Source organism: Ruditapes philippinarum, unplaced genomic scaffold (genome assembly GCF_026571515.1).
Source record: "Ruditapes philippinarum isolate M1 unplaced genomic scaffold, ASM2657151v2 ctg1880_1_1_1_1, whole genome shotgun sequence".
Classification (NCBI taxonomy): Eukaryota; Metazoa; Mollusca; class Bivalvia; order Venerida; family Veneridae; genus Ruditapes; species Ruditapes philippinarum.
Genome location: NW_026864922.1, coordinates 49,259 through 73,985, shown reverse-complemented (window position 1 = coordinate 73,985; position 24,727 = coordinate 49,259). Strand labels below are relative to the sequence as shown.

The 24,727-nt window shown below is 33.4% G+C and overlaps 1 protein-coding gene across 2 annotated transcripts in view; it reads left to right on the top strand.

Moving 5' to 3' along the window:
* LOC132727287 (uncharacterized) overlaps positions 1 to 24,727 on the top strand; it is a 153,449-nt gene that overhangs the window by 79,501 nt on the left and 49,221 nt on the right. The window contains exons 24-27 of one of the 2 annotated variants that reach the window (XM_060712720.1): positions 2,877 to 3,017; positions 3,784 to 4,005; positions 5,830 to 5,976; positions 6,810 to 7,874. In XM_060712720.1, the coding sequence (XP_060568703.1) occupies positions 2,877 to 3,017; positions 3,784 to 4,005; positions 5,830 to 5,976; positions 6,810 to 7,874 (1,575 nt within the window). The remainder of the gene's footprint in view (positions 1 to 2,876; positions 3,018 to 3,783; positions 4,006 to 5,829; positions 5,977 to 6,809; positions 7,875 to 24,727) is intronic. The other variant, XM_060712719.1, reaches the window with a different exon arrangement.

Sequence of the window (24,727 nt, the reverse complement as noted above, 5' to 3'; positions counted from 1 at the left end):
AGTTGTATATAAAATGTTTATGTCTATATTTAAATCAGTCCTTTATAACCAGTAAAATAATTGGCTAATGTCAATAACTATAGATTATTGGTTAATAAAAAATTAAATGAAATCAGAAAGGAAGAAAATGTTGAAATGAAACTGTCTGTCAGTTTGATATGATAGGGATATACATGTGTCATATACATGTATCCATATAATGATATATATTTATTCATTATATACTAATAAATAAAATATTGATCAAATAATATGTAAAATATTGATCAAATAATATGTGTATTTTCGTTTTCAATATTTTCACTGTAAAATTTTTTTTTTTATACCCCCGCACAACAAAGTTGTAAGGGGGGTATACTGGAATCAGATTGTCCGTCCGTCCGGCCGTCCGGCCGTCCGTCCGGCCGTCGGTTTTTTCTTGTCCGCCCAATAACTTAAGATTCCTTTGACCCTTAGTCTTCATATTTGGCATGGAGGTTAGTCATGATTAGTAGATGACCCCTATTGATTTTGAGGTCACTAGGTCAAAGGTCAAGGTCACAGGAGCCTTGACTTCAAAAAGCTTGTCCGCCCATTAACTTAAGATTCCTTTGACCCTTAGTCTTCATATTTGGCATGGAGGTTAGTCATGATTAGTAGATGACCCTTATTGATTTTGAAGGTCACTAGGTTCAAAGGTCAAGGTCACAGGGGCCTTGACTTTAAAAAGCTTGCCGCCCCAATAACTTAAGATTCCTTTGAACCCTTAGTCTTCATATTTGGCATGGAGGTTAGTCATGATTAGTAGATGACCCCTATTGATTTTGAGGTCACTAGGTCAAAGGTCAAAGTCACAGGGGCCTTGACTTCAAAAAGCTTGTCCGCCCAATAACTTAAGATTCCTTTGACCCTTAGTCTTCATATTTTGGCATGGAGGTTAGTCATGATTAGAAGATGACCCCTATTGATTTTGAGGTCACTAGGTCAAAGGTCAAGGTCACAGGGGCCTTGACTTCAAAAAGCTTGTTCCGCCGAATAACTTTAGATTCCTTTGACCCTTAGTCTTCATATTTTGGCATGGAGGTTAGTCATGATTAGTAGATGACCCCTATTGTTTTTGAGGTCACTAGGTCAAAAGGTCAAGGTCACAGGGGCCTTGACTTCAAAAAGCTTGTCCGCCCAATAACTTAAGATTCCTGTGACCTACAGTCGTCATATTTGGCATGGAGGTTAGTCATGACTAGTAGATGACCCCTATTGATTTTTGAGGTCACCCCAGGTCAAAGGTTTCAAGGTCACAGGGACTTTGACTTCAAAAAACTTTGTCTTGCCCCAATAACTTTAGATTCCTTTGACCCACAGTCTTCATATTTGGCATGGTATGTTGATCATGAATTAGTAGATGACCCCTTTGATTTTGAGGTCACACTGGATCAAAGGTCAAGGTCATTAGGGACTTTGACTTAAAAAAGTTTGTCTACCCATTAACTTGATTCCTTTGACCCACCGTCTTCATATTTGGTATGGATGTTGATCATGACTATAAGGTGACCCCTATTGAATTTTGAGGTCACTGGGTCAAAGGTCAAGGTCACAGGGGACCTTGACAAAAAAAAAAGGCTTTTCTCAATTGCTAAAAAATGTCCTGTCCGCAATGTATTGATTTTGGACATTTTCACATTTGAAGCCATGTAGAATACATAACTTAGCAATGCACTGTCTTAGTAACCTCAGATTTGGCAGGGAGGTTGTTCTTGACCTCTAAATGGCCACTGTTGATTCTGACAAAGTGGTATGCGGGGGTATTCAAGCCATTATAGTGGCAGTTCTAGTTTTTTACTGCAGTGACCATTTCACCCCTTTCCCAATCCAAATTAACCATCTTAGAAAAAAAAAAGAAAAAAAAAGGTTTCCCAAAAATATAAAATTGTTTTAACTTCTGTGCAAAATTAAATATTACTATATTATTATACTTGTTCACCATCATAACCTCCATCTACAGACAAGAGTACATAACTCTGTCAAGGTTTTTGACAGAATTATGGCCCTTTTTTGACTTAGAAAGTGTATTGAGCTTGGTTAAGTTTTTTGTACCACCTCACTTTATTTCAAAACCATTGGAGGTATTGCTTTGAAACTGACCATACTTGTTTACCATCACGACCTTCATCAACAGACAAGAGGACATAACTCTGTCAAGGTTTTTGACAGAATTATGCCCCTTTTTGACTTAGAAAATACATTGAATATGGGTAAAATCCACTTATTGCCTTAACCCTTTGAGATATTGCTTTGAAACTTTTAATGCTGTTTCACATCATTACCCCCATCTGTACGCAAGAGAAGGTAACTCTGTCAAGGATTTGTTTTAAAAATTAAGGCCTTTTATCGACTTAGAATCTTGGTTAAGTTTTTAGTACCAGTCCACTTTTTGACTGAACTGTTTGAGATATTAATTTGAAAGTTGGAATACTTGTTTACAATCATGATTCCCAAACATGTCCAGGAGAAGGTAATTCTGTCAAAGATTTTATTTGAATTATGGCCCTTAACTGTCAATGTTTTGTATTATAGGCAAGCACTAAAAAACTTAAAAAATCTAAAAAAATTCATTCCTATCCACTGAACCTGCAGTGTTCAAGGGTATCACACAATTCAGTAAAATAATTCTTCACTAAATATCTTAATGCTCATGGCCATTGTTCACTTTAAAAATACAGAGATTCTTGTATTGCCTTTTACTGCAAAAACTTTTTTTATTGGCAAGCAATAAAAAAGTCGAGCGCGCTGTCTTACGGACAGCTCTTGTTAAACTTTTGTTATGATTAATTCTTCAGAGGGATGAATCTTTCTCCAGATTTCTATATCTATTTATAGTTTATTACATATATTTACAGTTGTTTACATTACGGGAACAGCAAACAAAATCCCGCCATTCCAGCGGCTCTACAGAGGATGGTAGACATTCAGTGAAGAATGACCCGACATCACCCCCACCTAGCTCAGATCATACTGTAGAAAAAGATCATCATCCAAAGGTATTGGAATACAAGAACAAACTTGAATATCCTTTGTCACCAATATAGAGCCAGGCCAGCCTGTACCTTCCATGCAGTCCGACCAGGCTCTATACTGTTGACTTACTGTTTGGTCACTTCATATTCCGAAAGATACTGAAAGTGACCAGTTTCAAAAATTGTCATTTGAGAAATTCTTACTGATGAGGTATTTGAACTAGATTTTAGTTAAATACTTTGAATTAATGTCAAATAATTATGACTTACTGTTTTATTATCTATATATTTTATATACATACAAATGTATAATATGCTGTAAATAGGGCTCTGCAGCTATAAGAAAAAAATACTAGGAAGTGGCATTCTTGTCATTTAATTAGCTTTATTATGTATTGATTGTCTGTGGATGAAAATATTGAAAAATTAAAGAAAATGAAGTTTATTTTGTTTATTTGAAGTCTTAGAAAAAATTGACAAGATCATTTAACTTGTTTATTTTGTTTGTGTGAAGTTAAAAAAGAATTTGCAAGATCTTTTAACTTGTTTATTTTGTTTGTTTGACATTTAAAACAGAATTGAGAAGATCTTTTAGATAATATCTTACATGAATTATTTGGTAATTAATTTGTAGAAATGACTCGATCACAAATCAGATAAAGCAGGTGTTATCAATGTATTTATTATATAATGAACGTTTATTTTCTGTTCACATAAATCATAAATTAATATGGTGAATGTTTTCTTAGGTAGTTGCGAATTTTCCATATTTTTCTTGTTTTGTTTTCAGAGATTATCAAATGGATCTATAGACCCGGATTCTGATGTGAATAGAGTTATAGAATTACAAGAAACTGTTGAAAAACAGAACTCTGAACTTACAAATACGCGAACAAAAATGTTAGAATTGAACAATAAGTTTACTGAAGTTGAGGAGAATTATACAACTGCACAAAAGGATTTAATCAAAGCTCAGGAACAAGTTGTGAAACTACAGAGAGATCTCAGAGAGGTAAATGTATTCTAGGTCACCATATACGTTTTAAAGGCCCATTATGCTCTAGAAATTTACTCTAGGTCAATTTTAAAGGCCCATTATGCTCTAGAAATTTACTCTAGGTCAATTTTAAAGGCCCATTATGCTCTAGAAATTTACTCTAGGTCAATTTTAAAGGCCCATTATGCCCTAGAAATGTACTTTAGGTCATATACATTTTAAAGGGCTAAAAAAGGCTGATTATGCCCAAGATACTTGTTTGATCTCATATGCAACCATTGCCTGCATATCCACTGCACATCCACTGTTCACTTTTATATTCATAAAAAAAATTCTGAAAAACGAACAGTGGCGATCCTGATCTTGATCTGCACTGGTCGCTTATGAGATTAAACACACATCTATGGTGTAAAGGGTTAAAGGCCTATTATATCCGAGAAATGCTTTTACATTCCTTTTTTAAAAGGTTTTTATTTTTGATGTATGTTTATAGTTTCCAAAATGTTACTCATTGGCCAATTACCTGAACTATCTTTTTCTTACATTGCTTCATTTGCAATAAGTACAGTAATGCTGATCAAGCCTTTTGTATGGAAGTCAAAATACTACTTTATTTACATTTTGCTATTTTTATAACAAAATATTTCACATTTAATGCTAATTTCCTCAGATAACAAACATTTAACATGCTCTAAAACCATTATTTTAACATTATAAAACTCATGTTTCCCCTTTCCAAATAAGTAAAAATTTATATATCTTTTTGAAGCATTGTGCCTTTAAGCATGTATTAAAGCTATATCTAAGGAAATATTTTTTTAGAAATCATAAATTATAAAACTATGTTGTTTGAATAATCCTATGGTCAATTCCTGAAAATTTTGATCAATGGAATGTCTCTGTTATTTAAATTAACATACTTAACTAGTATTGTGCATATTCAGAAAATATGTTGGAATTTTAAGTAGTACTTTAGTTCTTTGACTAGTTATCAATGGCTTCCTGAATTTGCCATTTGCTTATAGAGAAATATGCAAAACAGGTATTTTGGACATTTTCTTTTTCAAGACTCAAGGAATAGATTTGTATTCTACAGGAAGCAGATACATGATAATAGCTTTGAATGCATTAATTTTGATTTTATTGTAATGAATCCATCAAGTTAAACATAACATATTTTTTCAAACAGAGTATATCCTAACTCCACATTAAGTCCTCTGAAAAGGGTCAGAATTGAACTTTCCATAGGAAAAAAACAAAACTTCTCCCCCCCCCCCCCAACTTTTAAGTAAATTTTTTTGACATAAAAACAAATATCTATACCTGAAACATAATTAATTTACAGGTAAGCAGTAGTCTATTGGTGTCTGTAATATCCCCTTAACTCATGAATTGTTGGTTTGAGGCTTACTTTGGTAGCAATTTTGTTTTCCTGTGGTGAAGCTATCACTTGTTAGTGCAGGAAAATCACTGAAAAGTCATTATTTACTTTTTCTCGCAATAGTACTTTTTCTCGCAATTAAACATAAAATTTAGGGGAACATATCTAGCAGACCCCACAAAATGAAAATAATAGCACACTTGCTTGTTGGTGGCTGCTGCCGCCAGTCTCCTCCAGGCTTTTTTTTTACATGTTTATTTTCAAAACTACAACAAAATTCTGAATAACATTTTGAAACAGAATAAAAGCATAGAAGCAAAAACACAAGCACATTCATCTAGTTCAGGGGTCTGCTAAACTAGATTTTATCCAATTTATGTTTAAATTTACAGGGAAACTGATTTAAACTAATGATCAGTCAGTAGCCTTAAAAATCAAAGTCTGTGTTTGTTTTACAGTCAATAGCACAAAAAGAAGACCAAGAAGAAAGGATAGCTACATTAGAGAAACGCTACTTAACTGCTCAGAGAGAAACTACATCTTTACATGATTTAAACGATAAATTAGAGTCAGAGCTAGCTACCAAAGATGGTCAATTAAAAACAGTAAGTTTTTTATGCTGCAGAATTTTGTGTGGGGATGATGGTGTTGGTAGTTTTCACTCCAGATTACGGCAGAAAGTCATATTGAAATTACTAGAGCACAGTTCAGCCACCGCATCATTCCTGGGCAGGCTGTCAAGCAGTTTACCAGTACTAGTTGCCTTCACTTTCGCAAGGAACTGATTAATTCTGTACATTCAAAAGCAGAGGTACAGTGTGATTGACCGTAGAAAGGATTTCATGATCAATCGCAACGAAAGTGACATGTGCCGTCTGGGAATTGAACCTGGGTAGCCCGATTCACAGTCCAACGCTCTACTTATTGAGCTAAGTGGATGGCCTCGAATTTTGTGTCCATGCTAGTTTGTTCTTTATATATTCTGTCTTAATTATACAAAATTGTACATGACAAAGTACTAGAGAAGAAGAAACTTCTAAACCATAATAAAAAATATTTAAAGCTACATGCCATCAGGTGGGTAAGTAAAAACTTGTTTAAACAATTCTGTATGAAGACATGTGAAGCGTTTTGAAATTATATATATATTCACAATTCATGGGATGCTTTGAGAGTTTTTTTCTTTAACATAGAATGAATTTACTATTATGTCACCATATTTTAACCCAGTTCTAATGGAGTAACAGTTATTATATTGTGTGTATTTTTTTACACAAGCTTTATGTCCTTGTATACGATAACGAAAGTAACTTTATTTAATAACTTTCTCATAAATTTTAGTTATATATAGTTAAACTATAATTTTCTCGTTTTGAAAAAATGCAGTTAATCATTTATAAATCAGTTAAAATTAACACTCTCTTATTTATATACGTAGCTTGAAGAAAAAATCAGAGTGCTGCAAGAAAAATTAGAAGGGGCGGAGTCTAAATTACAGCAGTCATTACACAAAGCTGAGATTGAAAAATTGAAGAAAGTGATTATTGATAAGGAGTTGTATTTAAGTGAAAAAGAACAAGCATTGAAGGAGAAAGAGTTTGTGTTAACAGAAAAGGACCATGTTATTGAACGTTTGAAGTTAGAACATAAGACAGTTAAGGAAAATTATCAATCAGAGATGAAGAAATGTATGGACAAAATCAAGCAATTGAAAAAAGAACATAAGGGAACTTGTGAAAAGATTGGCATGTTAAAAAAGGAACTTGGTGATAAATCTGCACAGCTTGAACAGCAAGTGTGTAGTTTAGAAGAAAAAGACATCATGGTGGAGGAGTTGAAATCTGAAATCGAGACTTTAAACACGGAAGTGAGAATGCTTGAAAAGTCAAGACAAGAGAGTAGGAATCAGTTAGAAAAGTTAGGACAGGAATATGAAAAGAAAATAGCAGAGAAGGATATGAAAAAGCAGGAAGCAGTGTCTATTGTCGAAAAGATTCTTAAAGCAAAAAAAGATGAAGTTAACAGACTGAAGAAAGAGTTGGAAAAGAGGGGGTTGGAAAAAGTATCTGAAATAAAGAAATGGAGAAGAGTAGAGCTGGAAAGAAATTACAATATATGGCAAACTGAAGTAGAGAATCTGAAGAAGGAAGTGATTCAATTGAAGTTGGAGAGAGATCAGTTGGGTAATAGCAAGCAAATGAAGGCGGGTAAAGTGTGGAGAATGAAGCAAGATGAAATAGATAAAATTAAGAAAGACTGGCAAACTGAAGTAAAGAATCTGAAGAAGGAATGGATAAATTTGAAGGTTGAGTTGGATCAAGTGTGCAAAATGAAGCAAGGTGAAATCAATAACATTGAAAAACGTAAAAAAATTGAATTAGAAAAACTGTATAAAAGGAAAGATGAAGAAATACAAAAAATGAAGAAGGAGAAAGATGATGAGATAAAAAAGATAAAGAGTTCTCAGCAAGAAGAAGACATGAGTAAAACCAAAGAAACAAAGGTAAGTGAAAGGATTTAAAAACAGTTTCTAATTCAAATATTATAGTCAACAATTAGTAGCCGCTTTCCACTTGATGGTACTTGAGGTGTTTCCAATTAGCAGGTTGTAAATCAATAATATTTGGATTAAATACTACATGTACTTTGTTTTCATTTTCTACTTATATGACAAATTATTTCCAATACAGCACTATTTTTTTCATGTGATGCATAATATGCTCTAAAATTATTATTTCAGCATTATTAAACTCACGTTTGCCCCACCTAAAGTATGAAAAAATATTTATTTCTGAGGCATAATGTGCCTGTAAACAATGTAAACAGGGCTCGAATTTAACTTTTTTTGCCACTAGCAATTCTTTGCTAGTGGACATATTTTTAACTAGCAAAAACTGAATTCAACTAGCACTTTTTACGACAATGATTTTTTAATTCCAAAATTGTTTAAGATTGTAATCTATTTGGACGAGTTTGAAATTTTCGAACTGCCCGGGGTACTAATCAGCAACATAACTTTCTACTCAAAAACTTGATTTAGGGGACAGGGATTCTTATCAAATGTCAATCTACATGTAAGAAAAATAATAATGCAATATTGTCGCCATACCGACGATGTCTGGTCTAGATTATGCGCACAACAGTCAGCTCAAAATATTTTAGCAACATTTCCTAGTTTTGTTATCGGAAGACACATTTGCTTCAGTACGTGGGAAGAAGTTCGTTTAGACATTTTATTCCGATCACGCTTGATTTACACGGACAAAATTACATTTGGACTGGTTTAAATTTGTGTACTTTTTTAAGCGAGGTTAAGGTATAGAAAATGTAAACCAGACAGCAAGTGCGTGCATAGTTTATAACTCGGCTACCTGCGAATATTACGCCCCATTTATATTTCGCATTTTCCTGACGAGCGTTCTCAAATTTTTCTTCAACTGGCAAAAAATTGCGAGTTGACATAAATCTAACTCGCAAAATTATTTTTCAACTAGCATTTTGCGAGTTTGCAAGTGTTAAATTCGAGCCCTGGTAAAGTGCCAAAATTCAGAGCTGACAAAGTTTAAAGGCCAAGCATGGGATAAAGGTTATAATAAACTTTTAAAAGTGAAATATAGCATATATTGCTGTCAAATTATAAAATTCTTAAATTGAAATCCCCTTTTCTATAAATGGACAATCAGTGGACAATGCTAATTTCAGAGTAGGATAATTCCATTACTAAAATCAGGGGTGAAAAGATGAATACAGTTGATTAAGGTAGAGTTGAATTAAAAAAATTTTGATTTTGAAATCTTCATTTTTAACAAACTCTATTAGTACATTTCAAATGATTATAATTATCTAAAGTTTGGAATTTTTGTTATCAAAATCCATATTTTTTTATCAACTTTTTATCAGCATTGTTTTAAAGCTACTTAAATCATGTAAACATGTTCTGACACAATGTTTTATACAACTAAAATAATCTTGTTTATTAAATGGAATGCCGGATTTGTTTCATGTAGGGGGATACTAGAATAATGTGAATTTGATCAAAACAAGTTTTTTGCTGTATGATGCAAGGTTAACTTGAAGCTTGGAAAATATGTTTATGAATGGAGAAAGTGAAAAATGTGTTATTTAAAGAGATATATGTATTTAAGGATTATGATTTTGGAAACATTTTTTGAACTTTTTGAATATTGTTTTATTTTGAGGCAATGTTATTTTATTTGAGGCAATATTGTTTCAAAGTGTATCAAGCAGCTTAGAGTACAAGAGTTTTGTTGTACTAATTCTTTTTAAGTACATTTTGAATACAGTCTTCATGCTCAGGGTGCATTTTAAGTACTGTATTCTTGCTGGATGTACATAATGTTCATGCTTGGGGTACATTTTGAGTACAGTCTTAAATATGCTGGGTGTATATTTTGAGTACAGTCTTAAATATGCTGGGGGTACATTTTGAGTACAGTCTTAAATATGCTGGGTGTATATTTTAAGCACAGTTTTCATGCTGGGGGTACATTTTGAGTATAGAATTCATGCTGGAGGTACATTTTGAGTACAGTCTTCATGCTGGGGGTATATTTTGAGAACAGTCTTCATGCTAGAGGTACATTTTGAGTATAGGCTTCATGCTAGAGGTACATTTTGAGTACAGTCTTTATGCTGGGGTACATTTTGAGTATAGTCTTCATTCTTGGGGTACATTTTGAGTACAGTCTTTATGCTGGGGTACATTTTGAGTACATTCCTTATTTCGTGGGGTACATTCTGAGTACAGTGTTCATTCTTGGGGTACATTTTGAGTATAGTCTTCATTCTTGGGGTACTTTTTGAGTACAGTCTTTATGCTGGGGTACATTTTGAGTACAGTCTTATTCTTGGGGTAGATTTTGAGTACAGTCTTCATGCTGAGGGTATATTTGGAGTTTTTTCTTATAAATATAACAGCCTGACTTATTTTTTAATTCCATTTTTAGCTCGACTTTTTTTTTTTGAAAAAAAAAAAGTAGAGGTTTTGTTATAGTCAGGTCAGCGTTGCCGTTGCCTTCCGAAAACTTGTACCTGGATCATAACTTTTTTATTTCTTGGTGTACTGTCTTCATACTTGGCCACAACAACCCTTTGGACAATACCTTTCAGTAGACCACACTAACCTTGACCTTCATCCATAAATGACCTTGACCTTCAAGGTTAAAAGTCCCAATTTTTGCTTGTTCATGCTGGTATTGGCTGTAACTTTGTTATTTTTGAATGGATTGTCTTCAAACTTGAACATAATAATCTTCAACGATATCCCTTAAAAATAACCAGTCAGACCTTGACCTTCACTCATCAATGACCTTGACTTTGAAGGTCAAATTATTGAAATTTTCATTTTTTTGGCTATTATTGGCTGTAACTTTGTTATTTTTGAATGGATTGTCTTTAAACTTGAACATAATACAGTCAGGGGTGTAACTTAAAGCAGTTATCATTTTTATAACTGAATTAAGTTACATTTTTAAGATCTACAGGTTGCTTCCCTTTGTCTATCCCGATTATTGGTTATCCCATTTAGATTATTCTAAAAATAGGTTACAAGGGCACTAAATCACGCGAGCTTCATTTTATTGATCTTATGTCCTGATAAGCCCCCTTTAATTTTGGAAATAAGAGCGGCTTATATTAAAAACTGAAGTTCAGAGAACAGGGCTAGGGTTCATAATACATGTAATGATATTTGATGTCACAAGCATATTAGGGGGCGGCAGGGCATGCCCCCTCAGAAAATTTTAAAATACTGCACTACATTTCTTGAATTTTGAGCACTGGCTTTTGGTGTCTTTCACTGAGTGTTCAAGTAGTATTTTTTCACATTATTGTTATACAAATAAAAGAAAGAAGTTAGATAATAACTGTTAGTATTTTTGGATCATTAATTACCAAAAAAAAATAACCAATAAATCCAAATTATCATAATTTTTTATCTAGCTTTGACTTACTTTTTAATATACCTTTTACGTTTAATCATTAAATCTATTTTTTTAAATAAAATATCGCTGAATTGAAGCAAGCGTTCGCTCCATTTTGATTTTTTGACAATCTGTGTCTTAAATGCAAACAAATTTAATGGTGATGTTGCACATCAAAGACACCGAACAATCAACGGTTATGTTGACAATTGCTCCCTATTTCAGTTGAATATTCAAAGCACTAATCATTTTTAGCTCACCTGTCACAAAGTGACAGGATGAGCTTTTGTGATCGCTTTTCGTCCGGCGTCCGTCCGGCGTCCGTCCGTCCGTTGTCCGTCCGTAAACTTTTACTTTAAATGACATCTCCTCATAAACCACTAAGCCAATTTCATCCAAACTTCACAGGAATGTTCCTTTGGTGGTCACCTTTAAAAATTGTTCAAAGAATTTAATTCCATGCAGAACTCTGGTTGCTATGGCAACCGAAAGAAAAAACTTTAAATATCTTCTTTTAAAAAACCATAAGAGCTAGAGCTTAGATATTTGGCATGAAACATCTTCTAGTGAGTGTCTACCAAGTTTGTTCAAATAAAAGCCCTGGGGTCAAAATTGGCCCTGCCCCGGGGTCATTGATTTTCCCTATACGCATATAGTAAAAACTTAAAAAATCTTCTTTTAAATAACCCAAAGAGCTAGAGCTAAGATATTTAGCATGAAACATGTTCTAATGGGTGTCTACCAAGTTTGTTCAAATAAAAGCCCTGGGGTCAAAATTGACCCAGCCCTGGGGGGGTCATTGATTTTCCCTATATGCATATAGTAAAAACTTTAAAAATCTTCTTTTAAAGAACCCAAAGAGCTAGAGCTAAGATATTTAGCATGAAACATGTTCTAATGGGTGTCTACCAAGTTTGTTCAAATAAAAGCCCTTGGGTCAAAATTGGCCCCGCCCCTGGGGGGTCATTGATTTTCCCTATATGCATATAGTAAAAACTTAAAAAATCTTCTTTTAAAGAACTCAAAGAGCTATGGCTAAGATATTGAGCATCAAACATGTTCTAATAGGTGTCTCCCAAGTTTGCTCAAATAAAAGCCCTTGGGTCAAAATTGGCCCCGCCCCAGGGGGTCTTTTAAATCTTCCATGCAGAACTCTGGTTGCCATGGCAACTGAAAGAAAAAACTTTTAATATCTTCTTTTAAAAAACCATAAGAGCTAGAGCTTAGATATTTGGCATGAAACATCTTCTAGTGAGTGACTACCAAGTTTGTTCAAATAAAAGCCCTGGGGTCAAAATTGGCCCCGCCCCGGGGGTCATTGATTTTCCCTATATGCATATAGTAAAAACTTAAAAAATCTTCTTTTAAATAACCCAAAGAGCTAGAGCTAAGATATTTAGCATGAAACATGTTCTAATGGGTGTCTACCAAGTTTGTTCAAATAAAAGCCCTGGGGTCAAAATTGACCACGCCCTGGGGGGTCATTGATTTTCCCTATATGCATATAGTAAGAACTTTAAAAATCTTCTTTTAAAGAACCCAAAGAGCTAGAGCTAAGATATTTAGCATGAAACATGTTCTAATGGGTGTCTACCAAGTTTGATCAAATAAAAGCCCTTGGGTCAAAATTGGCCCCGCCTCTGGGGGGTCATTGATTTTCCCTATATGCATATAGTAAAAACTTAAAAACTCTTCTTTTAAAGAACTCAAAGAGCTATGGCTAAGATATTGAGCATCAAACATGTTCAAATAGGTGTCTACCAAGTTTGTTCAAATAAAAGCCCTTGGGTCAAAATTGGCCCCGCCCCAGGGGGTCATTGATTTTCCCATATGCATATAGTAAAAACTTAAAAAATCTTCTTTTAAAGAACCAAAAGAGTTAGAGCTAAGATATTTAGCATGAAACATGTTCTAATAAGTGTCTACCAAGTTTGTTCAAATAAAAGCCCTGGGGTCAAAATTGGCCCCTCCCCGGGGGGTCATTGATTTTCCCTATATGCATATAGTAAAAACTTAAAAAATCTTCTTTTAAATAACCCAAAGAGCTAGAGCTAAGATATTTAGCATGAAACATGTTCTAATGGGTGTCTTCCAAGTTTGTTCAAATGAAAGCCCTGGGGTCAAAATTGGCCCTGCCCCTGGGGATCATTGATTTTCCCTATATGCATATAGTAAAAACTTTAAAAATCTTCTTTTAAAGAACCCAAAGAGCTAGAGCTGAGATATTTAGCATGAAACATATTCTAATGGGTGTCTAACAAGTTTGTTCAAATAAAAGTCCTTGGGTCAAAATTGGCCCCGCCCCTTGGGGGTCATTGATTTTCCTTATATGCATATATAGTAAAAACTTAAAAAATCTTCTTTTAAAGAACTCAAAGAGCTTTGGCTTAGATATTGAGCATCAAACATGTTCTAATAGGTGTCTACCAAGTTTGTTCAAATAAAAGCCCTGGGGTCAAAATTGGCCCCGCCCCAGGGGGTCATTGATTTTCCCATATGCATATAGTAAAAACTTAAAAAATCTTCTTTGAAAGAACCAAAAGAGTTAGAGCTAAGATATTTAGCATGAAACATGTTCTAATAAGTGTCTACCAAGTTTGTTCAAATAAAAGCCCTGGGGTCAAAATTGGCCCCGCCCCAGGGGGTCATTGATTTTCCCTATATGCATATAGTAAAAACTTAAAAAATCTCCTTTTAAAGAACCTAAAGAGCTAGAGCTGAGATATTTAGCATGAAACATGTTCTAATGGGTGTTTACCAAGTTTGTTCAAATAAAAGCCCTGGGGTCAAAACTGGCCCAGCCCCAGGGGTGTCATTGTTTTTAACTATATGTGTATAGTAAAAACTTAAAAGAAATCTTCTTTTAAAAAGCCCAATGAGCTAGAGCTTAGATGTTTAGCATGAAACATCTTCTTATTGGTGTCTACCAAGTTTGTGCAAATCAAAGCCCTTGGGTTAAATTGGCCCTGCAACGTTGGGGGGGGGGGATGGGCAGGCTGTCAACCAATACCTATATTCCTATAAAACTCCTATATTTTGGGTCAGAATCCTATATTTTAAAAAACCTCCTATTTTTCCTATATTCTCCTATATTTTGCATATTTTTCCTATATTTTTTTAAAAATATATTGCCGAGGAATTCAAAGAGATTTAAATTTTGGTACTGCTTTTGGCCTTTTGTATTTAAGTGGTAAGAGAATGTGTATGCCTGCATCAGCATCACATTACTATGCTCAAGGCTGCTGTGCTCCACAAAACCATCTGCATGGTCACCATGAAAAGCAGTGCATCAGTATGTCAACTTTATTTCAGGTGACCATTCAGATGATGGTCATGCATTGCTGTAACTTTCTGCTGATGCTGTGGTTCAAAGCTAATGCAGGCTGTCCAGCATCCCTAAAATTCCTAAAAAAGTGTAAAATTCGAAGGGAATTCCTAAAAATACCCTATTTTTTCACTGAAATTCCTGATTATTTTTATCTTTTGTACTAAACATACTTATAACTTGTAACCCTGTAAACATAACTCAAAGTCGACCATGTTTTGAACATTGTCAAAAATGATTTGGCCATGATTTGCCAACTCAAAATTGATGACATTGAAATGGTTTCGTTTCAACTAAAAGTTACTTTGACTATGTCAGTAACATTGCTATTTCATAATCAAAGCAGTTGTTGATTTTCATGTTGACAGTTAACAGCAAAAACACTACCATATCATTGTCCTGAAACTTAAATCATAATCATAAGAGTCCACTTATTCTTGAATATTTTGACACAGTTTTGCCAAATCCAGATATCTTGAATTTTATGTTTGTTCATTTTATCCAAATTTCTGAAGTGGTCCATTTTTATCATATCATATTTGAAAATGATCATTATGAAGCTGTTGTAACACAATCTTAATTAAAAACATGTATGAATAGTTGTCAACAATTAATGTACAATTTGTTTACTCACAACTCTTTTATTTAAATCTGCATAATATCAAAACAACATTGTAAAGTACTGAATGGGTTAACATAGACTTTGAAAAATTAATTTTTTCCCTCATACTTATTTATCCTTTTCGATGTCTTTGTAGGAGAAATTGCTTATATTGCCACAAAGTTATCAATTTCATTCAGTTTTTGTTCTTTCATTCATATGGTGCATTTTAGGAAAGGCAGACTCATATAATTAATCACACTCAAAATAATTTGGCAGTTCAGTAATATAAAGCTCATTTCCAATTACAATGTACACACATTTTGCAATTATGTGATCTAGATAAACTGCAATTGAATGGTCTGTGTGATGAACTTTTTTGATGTGCAATTCTTTGTGTTGGTTATAGATGCTTCCCATTTATTCAAATGCCTGTACTAAGGCAAATGCCTTTTTACTTTTTACCTACTTTTACAAAAAAATTCATTTGTCCATAATAATGATTCAAAAGCTGCATTGTGCAAGAATTTCACTGTATAAGAATTCCTTTTAGACACTTGTGGTTATAACATTTCCAAAACATAGGTAGAACATGTTCTTTTTGACATGTTCAGCCATTTTAAAAAATAAGGTTTGAACATGATTTGACTATGACCATTTCCACAGGGGAGGCAGTTGACCAGTGAGTCCACACTGGTAGCACCTTTTACTCTATTACTAAACTAGAGCATTATTTGTGAGTAACTTTTGTGTTAAATATGCAAAGGTTAGCCCACATCGTGGTCTTTATGGACCTTAATTTATTAAGTCATAAAATTGCAAATTTTAGCCCTAAAACTTCTATTATGTACCCTAAAATTCCTAATTTTAGCCCTAAAATTTCTGAAATTACTGTAAAATTCCCCCTAATTTTATGTTGGAAGGTGCTGGACAGCCTGCTTATGGTTTCCTTCACTTATACGGTAGACATTTTATTGTAGAAACAGCATGTGTAAAAGTAAGAATAATTTACATTTATATAAGCATTGGTAAGTTAAACAATTTAAGTTGAAAACTCCTATTTTTTTGCCTCAAAATGGTCCAAAAACTCCTATATTTCCTGCTAAAATATTCCTATATTCCTCATTTATTTTGGATAAGACCTGGTTGACAGCCTGGATGGGGGTTGGGGGGGGGGCTATATACAGGTGAGCGACCTCAGGGCCATCATGGCCCTCTTGTTTTTTCTCTTTTTTTTGTGCTTGTTATTTAGAAAATCTTGTAGTTTTGTCAAAAAGAAGACCATATATATACTAAATTTTTAATGCATATATTCAAAAATTAATGCCATGTCTGAAAATCTGAAATATTTGTTTGTTGCGACAAAAATTGAAAGGTCTGGTCGAAGCAAAATAAATTGAATAACAAATTAAAACTGAAATGATTGGTATACTTAAAATAAATTCATGACATCCATTTTGTCGGCATATATAATCCTACAAAACATTAAAAAATAAAGCAATGTTCGTATTGAATTTTAGAACAAACTTCTATTGTGATATAACATGTATATTCAATTTTTAGAATAAATTTTAGCCATTCACGTAAACGACAAAAATATAGAAAATAAGATATTCACTGGTTTTGTTGTTTTGACATTAACAAATAAATAATTTAGTCACCACATTAATTTCGGCTTCTAAAATCTTTCGTCCAATTTACAATAAGCCAAAATGCTGACTGCTGAATTTCATATCGCCCTTTTTATCGTTTATCGGTTTTCATATATTTAATTGAAAGAAAGGGACACAATTTATATATCGATGGGCAAGTTGTTATCTGCACTGCAACTTTATCTAAAAATATTTGTAAAAGTATAAACATAAAGATATCAATACCTGAAGACCTATTTAGGCCAGTTCCATAGCACGTGGTTTAGATAACCGTATTACTATCAGAATGTGCACATATGAAAACGTTCCAGGAAAAATGTTCTTTGGTATTGAACTATATAACGAGTATATGTACGAGTATATGTACGAAAGTGTGCCAATAACTTATTTGAGGTAAACATATTATGTTGTTAGATAAAAATCATTTATTTAAAATGCACTCACTGTATATCATAGTAGGAATTATTTCAGAGCAGGTACGTATATTAACGTTAATATACGTACCTGTTCAGAGCAAGTACTTGTAGCGTAATTAATATACATTTTATATCTGAAAACTGAATAATAAAATAAGATGCAGAAGAGAAAGCAAAATGGACATTAAATATCGATGTCTATATCAGTGTTGACAGATATTATTTAAAAAAATATTTGTTAATATATCTTTTTATGGATAAATTATCTTTAGAAAGTATTTATCAGTACTGGGACTAGGATGAATGTTGTTCAAGCATAATTGCAAAACAAAAACCTATTTTCATCTCAGATTGATCAATAAACACCTTTGATAATAATGATCGACTTGACTACTGTGTGGGCACGTGGCGTAATTGACCCCCACCAGTAGCTAATTAATTTACTACGTTCCGCCTTCAGTAGATTATCAAATAATTGACCAGACGCTAGCTGTCTATCAAATCGATGCATCGATAAGCCGATAGCCTATCGGCGATAAGAATGGATACTACGCCGCCTGTCACTCAAACTGGCAGGGGTTACAGAGATAAGCCAATCAGAGATTGTTATCAGTTCCACGCTAAGATGTCTTGAAAACCGCCATTTTCCGTAGATTGAGACAATGGTGCAGAAGTACATAAATGTAATTTAGATTGAAATTAGTTTAATTTTCTGTCAATTTAAAGCTTCTTGTATCGATATATTAATTAAGTTACCAAATATTCTGACATACTGACAGATCGAGTAAGTTTATTATACAAAAAGTATGGAAATAATAAGTACGTAGCATTTATCCTGGCTATAACACAATGCATTGGAAAAGGAAAAGATTTAAACAAATCCACTTTTTTTTATTTCCATTCTGTCTATTCATAATCACATTACATATTATAAGTTCCCTGAATATCAAGAATGTACGACATTTTTTTCCGTTTATAACATATAGCGTCAATAAAAACGCAGCCGTAAAAATGCGATTATAATGAGTTAATACAATAAAAATTTCGGTGAAATTATCTAACCTGAATATTTCTATTAAAGTTCAATAAATTAGAATTAAATATTCAAATAGATCTGCTTAATTTGAAACAAATACCAATAACATCGTGTCTGATGTATGTGAAGCATAATATTTTAAAGAGAATAACTTGTGTTATGTCGTGAATCATAATAAATGTATGTTAACAATTACACATAATCACATAAAATTATTAAAAGTTAACAATGGCATGCAATTTTCTGAATAATTTTAACAATTTATGAACAAATTAATGTATCATCTAAACTGAATTTCGCACATAAAACCTGAAAACTGATTTATAATTTATTTGTGTCACTAATATAACTTTACTGTTTTTGTTTCGCATTTTCAATTGCAAAATAAAACGTTCATAACATAATCGTATACTTTCCTACATAAAGTCTCACTTTGAATTTGTAAGATGTAATGATATAATGATGTTTTAAATTTTCATTGAAGTCAACAAGAAATAGCACGATCTTTAATAAAACGCTGCATACATCATTAATATGTGAATGCAGATATTGTTTTTTAAACCTTTTTTGAAATACACTAGGGAGTACAGGAGTGACTTGCCATAACATGCCTGAATTTTTCTCTTCATTCCTGAAGTGTTGCATGTCAAAATGAAGTTGTATTTAACAGGGTTCGTACATTCTTAAAAAGTGCTAAAATTTCAGTCCCTTTCTTAAAAAGTGCTTAAAAATGATAAAAAGTGCTTACAAGTCCTTGAATTTGATTACTCTCTTGAAAAGTGCTTAAAAAGTGCTTAAATTCGCTACAAATGTGCTTGAAAATAATTGAATGACAGACTAGTGTTGGTGAAAAGCAACAAATAAAAAAAACAACGAAAAACAAAACCGATCTTGTTCAGTACCAAAATCAATGAATTTTGAAATGTTTGCTCAATGTAACAGGCACATATTGCAATTGATTTGAACTTCACTTCAACCCCTCTATTATGAATGCTCATGTTGTGTTCCAAGGTCTCAACACAGCATTTAGCAAGATTTTGATATGTGACTATCATGGCAAGATCACCACATTACCCCGACCACTGCAATTATGTATAATGCTATTGATTTTTACTTACCATTCAATGATTATTGACATATTTTTTGTAAAACATTTTAATAATGTAGATATATATAATATTGTGATGTTGTATTGATTATATTTAAAAGAAACGGAAAACCTATGAAAGACAAACATAAATCACAAATGGAAACAGTTAACCATTACGAGTGTTACGTGAAAGCTTCCAGCATATCTCCATCAGTAAAAAGTGTACGCTATTTGATTGATTTTGGGCTTGTGTGTGATTAACTAAATTCAGCAATGTTTGCATGTCACAGCTACAGTATGAATTTGAGATCTTTTTGTATCAATTTGATGCCTGACTGATTGATAGGTAAAACAACAAAAGAGCGGGGGAGCGTGATATATTGAAGTTAGGGTTTTAACAGGGGGCCATACAACAGGGTGTCAGTTAAGTTTGTATTTGTTGCTATCTTTGTTGTTATTCTATAGAAACTGTAGTCAGAAAATGTATTTTCAACAAGAAATGACTTGTAAATTAATATTGGTTAAACATTGTGTAGGATATAGACGCAACAAATTGTGCTTGAAAAATGGAAAAACATGCTTAAAAAGTGCTTAAAAAGTCCTTGAATTTTGATACTGGATGTCTGTACGAACCCTGTTTAAATAATAGTTTGCAAGTTTCTTTTATGATAACAAAATATGAAAAAGTCTACTGTTGTATTAAAACATATTCAAATCTTTCATTGGTGGTTCAAATGAGCAAAAATTTTATATGCAGTATAGAAGGCCCATGCAACACATTTCTTTCCACTGAAACTATTGCTAGAAAAAAGAGTTACACACAAATCAATTATTTGTGGGTATCTGTTTCCTTCTCTAATTAATTGAAAGTGAAAAAAACTTCAAGAATGGGTTTATTGATTGAAAAACTGTGAAACAATTTTATAGGAACTGACGACCAATATTTATGCAAACTCCTTCATAAAGGATTTTAACCATATCAAACACTTCAGGAAGTTGTGAATTTCCTGTTCTGATTAAAACCTTAGCTTGGCAGCTTGGAGTTCCCAGCAAACCATTCATTGCACAAATTCAAGGATTAATCTGTCGTCAATTCATTAGGGCGTCTAGTAGATATGCATTCGTATATTCAGAAATGGGGAAAATGTTAGTCGTGCTTTTGTTTATATTTTTTGTTTTAACAAAATCACACTGTTTTCAATTTTTCTAATAAGAATAGCTTTAATGATGTACAGCATGTCACCGAGGCCTAAGGAATTAAAATAAACGTTTTACTGAAGTGATAGTGCCATCTGTGTATATCATATTCTGTTTATCATTTTCTAATTTTGTTTACGTAATAATTAACGTACCAATGAGCCAGTCTATATTCTAATGACGGGAACCAAATTCGGGACAGCGAACAAGGAGTTTGACTAAAATACACAATGGAATTTTTTCGGCGTTTCGGGTACAACGAAAACATTTTTTACATAAACTGGCAAAACGTGTGCTTAATCATGAAAATATATTACATTTAAGATATAAAACAGATTAAATGATAAAAATGTACATTTATTTTAAAATGTAGCACAAATGTTTGCATTAGTTTATTTTCAAGGATTCTGTTTTCTTTTGCCTCGATTTTTTATTATGTCTCCCCCACCTCGGGGGGAGACATATTGTTTTTGCCCTGTCCGTCCGTCCGTCCGTCCGTCAGTCCGAGCCAACATTTGATTATTATGAGCTTCATTCCGTAGTTAAATAAAGAACATAAACTCATAAAATTTAAAATTAAGAGCTATTTTTTGTTTTTATGAGCTTATTTTGCTTATGGACGTTGGTCCAGGTGGTGTTTATGAGCTCATTTGCCTCATAAACATCAAATTTTGGTACGTCCGTCCGTCAGTCCGTCCGTCCGTCCATTCTTCGTTTCCGGACGATAACTAGAGTTCCTTTTGACCTACAGCCCTCAAACTTCATAGGATGATTGGTCTTATTGAGCTGATGATCCCTATTGTTTTTGGGGTCAGTAGTTCAAAGGTCAAGGTCACAGTGACCGTTGGTCAATTTCTCGTTTCCGGATGATAACTAGAGTTCCTTTTGACCTACAACCCTCAAACTTCATAGGATGATTGGTCTTATAGAGCTGATGATCCCTATTGTTTTTGGGGTCAGTAGTTCAAAGGTCAAGGTCACAGTGACCGTTGGTCAATTTCTCGTTTCCGGATGATAACTAGAGTTCCTTTTGACCTACAGCCCTCAAACTTCATAGGATGATTGGTCTTATAGAGCAGATGATCCCTATTGTTTTTGGGGTCAGTAGGTCAAAGGTCAAGGTCACAGTGACCATTGGTCAATTTCTCGTTTCCGGATGATAACTAGAGTTCCTTTTGACCTACAGCCCTCAAACTTCATAGGATGATTGGTCTTATAGAGCTGATGATCCCTATTGTTTTTGGGGTCAGTAGGTCAAAGGTCAAGGTCACACTGACCGTTGGTCAATTTCTCGTTTCCGGATGATAACTAGAGTTCCTTTAGACCTACAGACCTCAAACTTCATAGGATGATTGGTCTTATTGAGCTGATGATCCCTATTGTTTTTGGGGTCAGTAGTTCAAAGGTCAAGGTCACAGTGACCGTTGGTCAATTTCTCGTTTCCGGATGATAACTAGAGTTCCTTTTGACCTACAACCCTCAAACTTCATAGGATGATTGGTCTTATAGAGCTGATGATCCCTATTGTTTTTGGGGTCAGTAGTTCAAAGGTCAAGGTCACAGTGACCGTTGGTCAATTTCTCGTTTCCGGATGATAACTAGAGTTCCTTTTGACCTACAGCCCTCAAACTTCATAGGATGATTGGTCTTATAGAGCAGATGATCCCTATTGTTTTTGGGGTCAGTAGGTCAAAGGTCAAGGTCACAGTGACCATTGGTCAATTTCTCGTTTCCGGATGATAACTAGAGTTCCTTTTGACCTACAGCCCTCAAACTTCATAGGATGATTGGTCTTATAGAGCTGATGATCCCTATTGTTTTTGGGTCAGTAGGTCAAAGGTCAAGGTCACACTGACCGTTGGTCAATTTCTCGTTTCCGGATGATAACTAGAGTTCCTTTAGACCTACAGACCTCAAACTTCATAGGATGATTGGTCTTATTGAGCAGATGATCCCTATTGTTTTTGGGGTCAGTAGTTCAAAGGTCAAGGTCACAGTGACCGTTGGTCAATTTCTCGTTTCCGGATGATAACTAGAGTTCCTTTTGACCTACAGCCCTCAAACTTCATAGGATGATTGGTCTTATAGAGCAGATGATCCCTATTGGTTTCCGGATGATAACTAGAGTTCCTTTTGACCTACAGCCCTCAAACTTCATAGGATGATTGGTCTTATAGAGCAGATGATCCCTATTGATTTTGGGGTCAGTAGGTCAAAGGTCAAGGTCACAGTGCAGTGGGGGAGACATGCGCTTTTTTACAAAAGCATCCTCTAGTTACATTTAGTAATTGTGTACGTAAATTCCAGGCAAATATAAATCTTGTGTTTAATCAATTGGTTTAATCTTTTATAAACAAGTAAACAATGCGTAGTCGAAAGGTTACACGCTCGATTAGGCAGCGAGAGGTCTAGAGTCCAAATCCCAGCTAAGGCAACGCATTTGTTAGCTCGACTATACGAAGTATATGGAGAGCTGTCCTACTCGCCCCGGCGTCCGCGTCCAGATTTTAGATTAAAGTTTTGGTGCAGTAAAATATTTTTCACTATAACTTTGTCATTTCTTAAGGTATCAGCTTCAAACTTCAAATATATGTTCCTTATCATCAACCACATCTTATGTGACAAGGTTCATAACTCTAGCACCAATATTTTCAGATTTATCTCCCCTTGAACTTAGAATTTTTCTTAAAAGATACTATTTTTTACTGATACTTCTTTATTTCTAAAGGGATCAACCTCATACTTCAAATATATGTACCTTATCATCATCCCCATCTTATGTGACAAGGGTCATAACTCTAGCACCAATATTTTCAGATTTATCTCCCCTTGAACTTAGAATTTTCCTCAAAAAATACTATTTCTTACTGTTTCTTCTTTATTTCTTAAGGGATCAACCTCATACTTCAAATATATTTACATTATCATCATCCCCATCTTATGTGACAATCTTTATAACTCTAGCACCAATATTTTTAGATTTATCTCCCTTTGAACTTAGAATTTTCCATACAAAATATTATTTTTTACTGTAACTTATTTATTTCTAAAGGGATCAACTTCATACTTCAAATATATTTACGTTATCATCATCCACATCTTATGTGACAAGGTTCATAACTCTAGCACCAATATCGCAAGAATTATCTCCCCATAAACTTAGATTTATTTACTAGAAAAATGTTATTTTTTATTTTAACTTTTTTATTTTTAAAGGTATCTACCTCAAACTTCAAATACTTATTCCTTATAATCATTTACTTTTTATGTGACAATGTTCATAACTCTTGAAGCAATATTTACAGATTTACAACAAATATTTATAAACTGTTTATCTGTATACCATATATCTTTAAATATTTCTTAAGCTTTAAATAAACATCTGTCATTAATTGTTTACAAAAAGATCTTTGGCAGGGGAAAATAACTATGAAAAGTAATAAAATACGAGTGTTATATAACTTGTTGCCATTACTTAATGAAATGGAAGTGATTCCTCGTATGTTAATAACAAATGCAATAAAAAAACATACGTTATGATTGGTGAAATGGAACCATTGAATAGAATTTTGGACACTGTGACAATTACTATGTTCATAAACTTTACTTGACATTGGATATTTCTTGACTAGTATAATATATCACATGAATTTGGTTTTCTTTTTCCATCTAAACAAAACAAGAGCTATCGACTTTTTGCAGCGTGTTATAACTTGATGAACAAATATTGTATAACGTGTTGCCGTTTCAATAACAGCCTTGGTTGATTCTTGCTGCACTTTTACCTTTGTGTTTCTTGTCGTGGTTTTTCATCTTTTATGAAAAACTAGCACACAAAAATCACATTCATTATAACAAATGTAATCAAATTAAAATATCATTATATGTCCATCAAAAATATATGATATAAAATCGAAGGGGTGCGTTTGAAATATTTGTGGTATAATAAATGAGGACAAATCTATATGCTAGAAAATAATTTGATCACGTTATTGTTAGCGAAAATGTAAACGAAGAACGGTGTTTTGGACACTGACAATTTTTATTTTCAAACATTTTAATACACATAATATATTTGCAGACTAGTATAACATAGC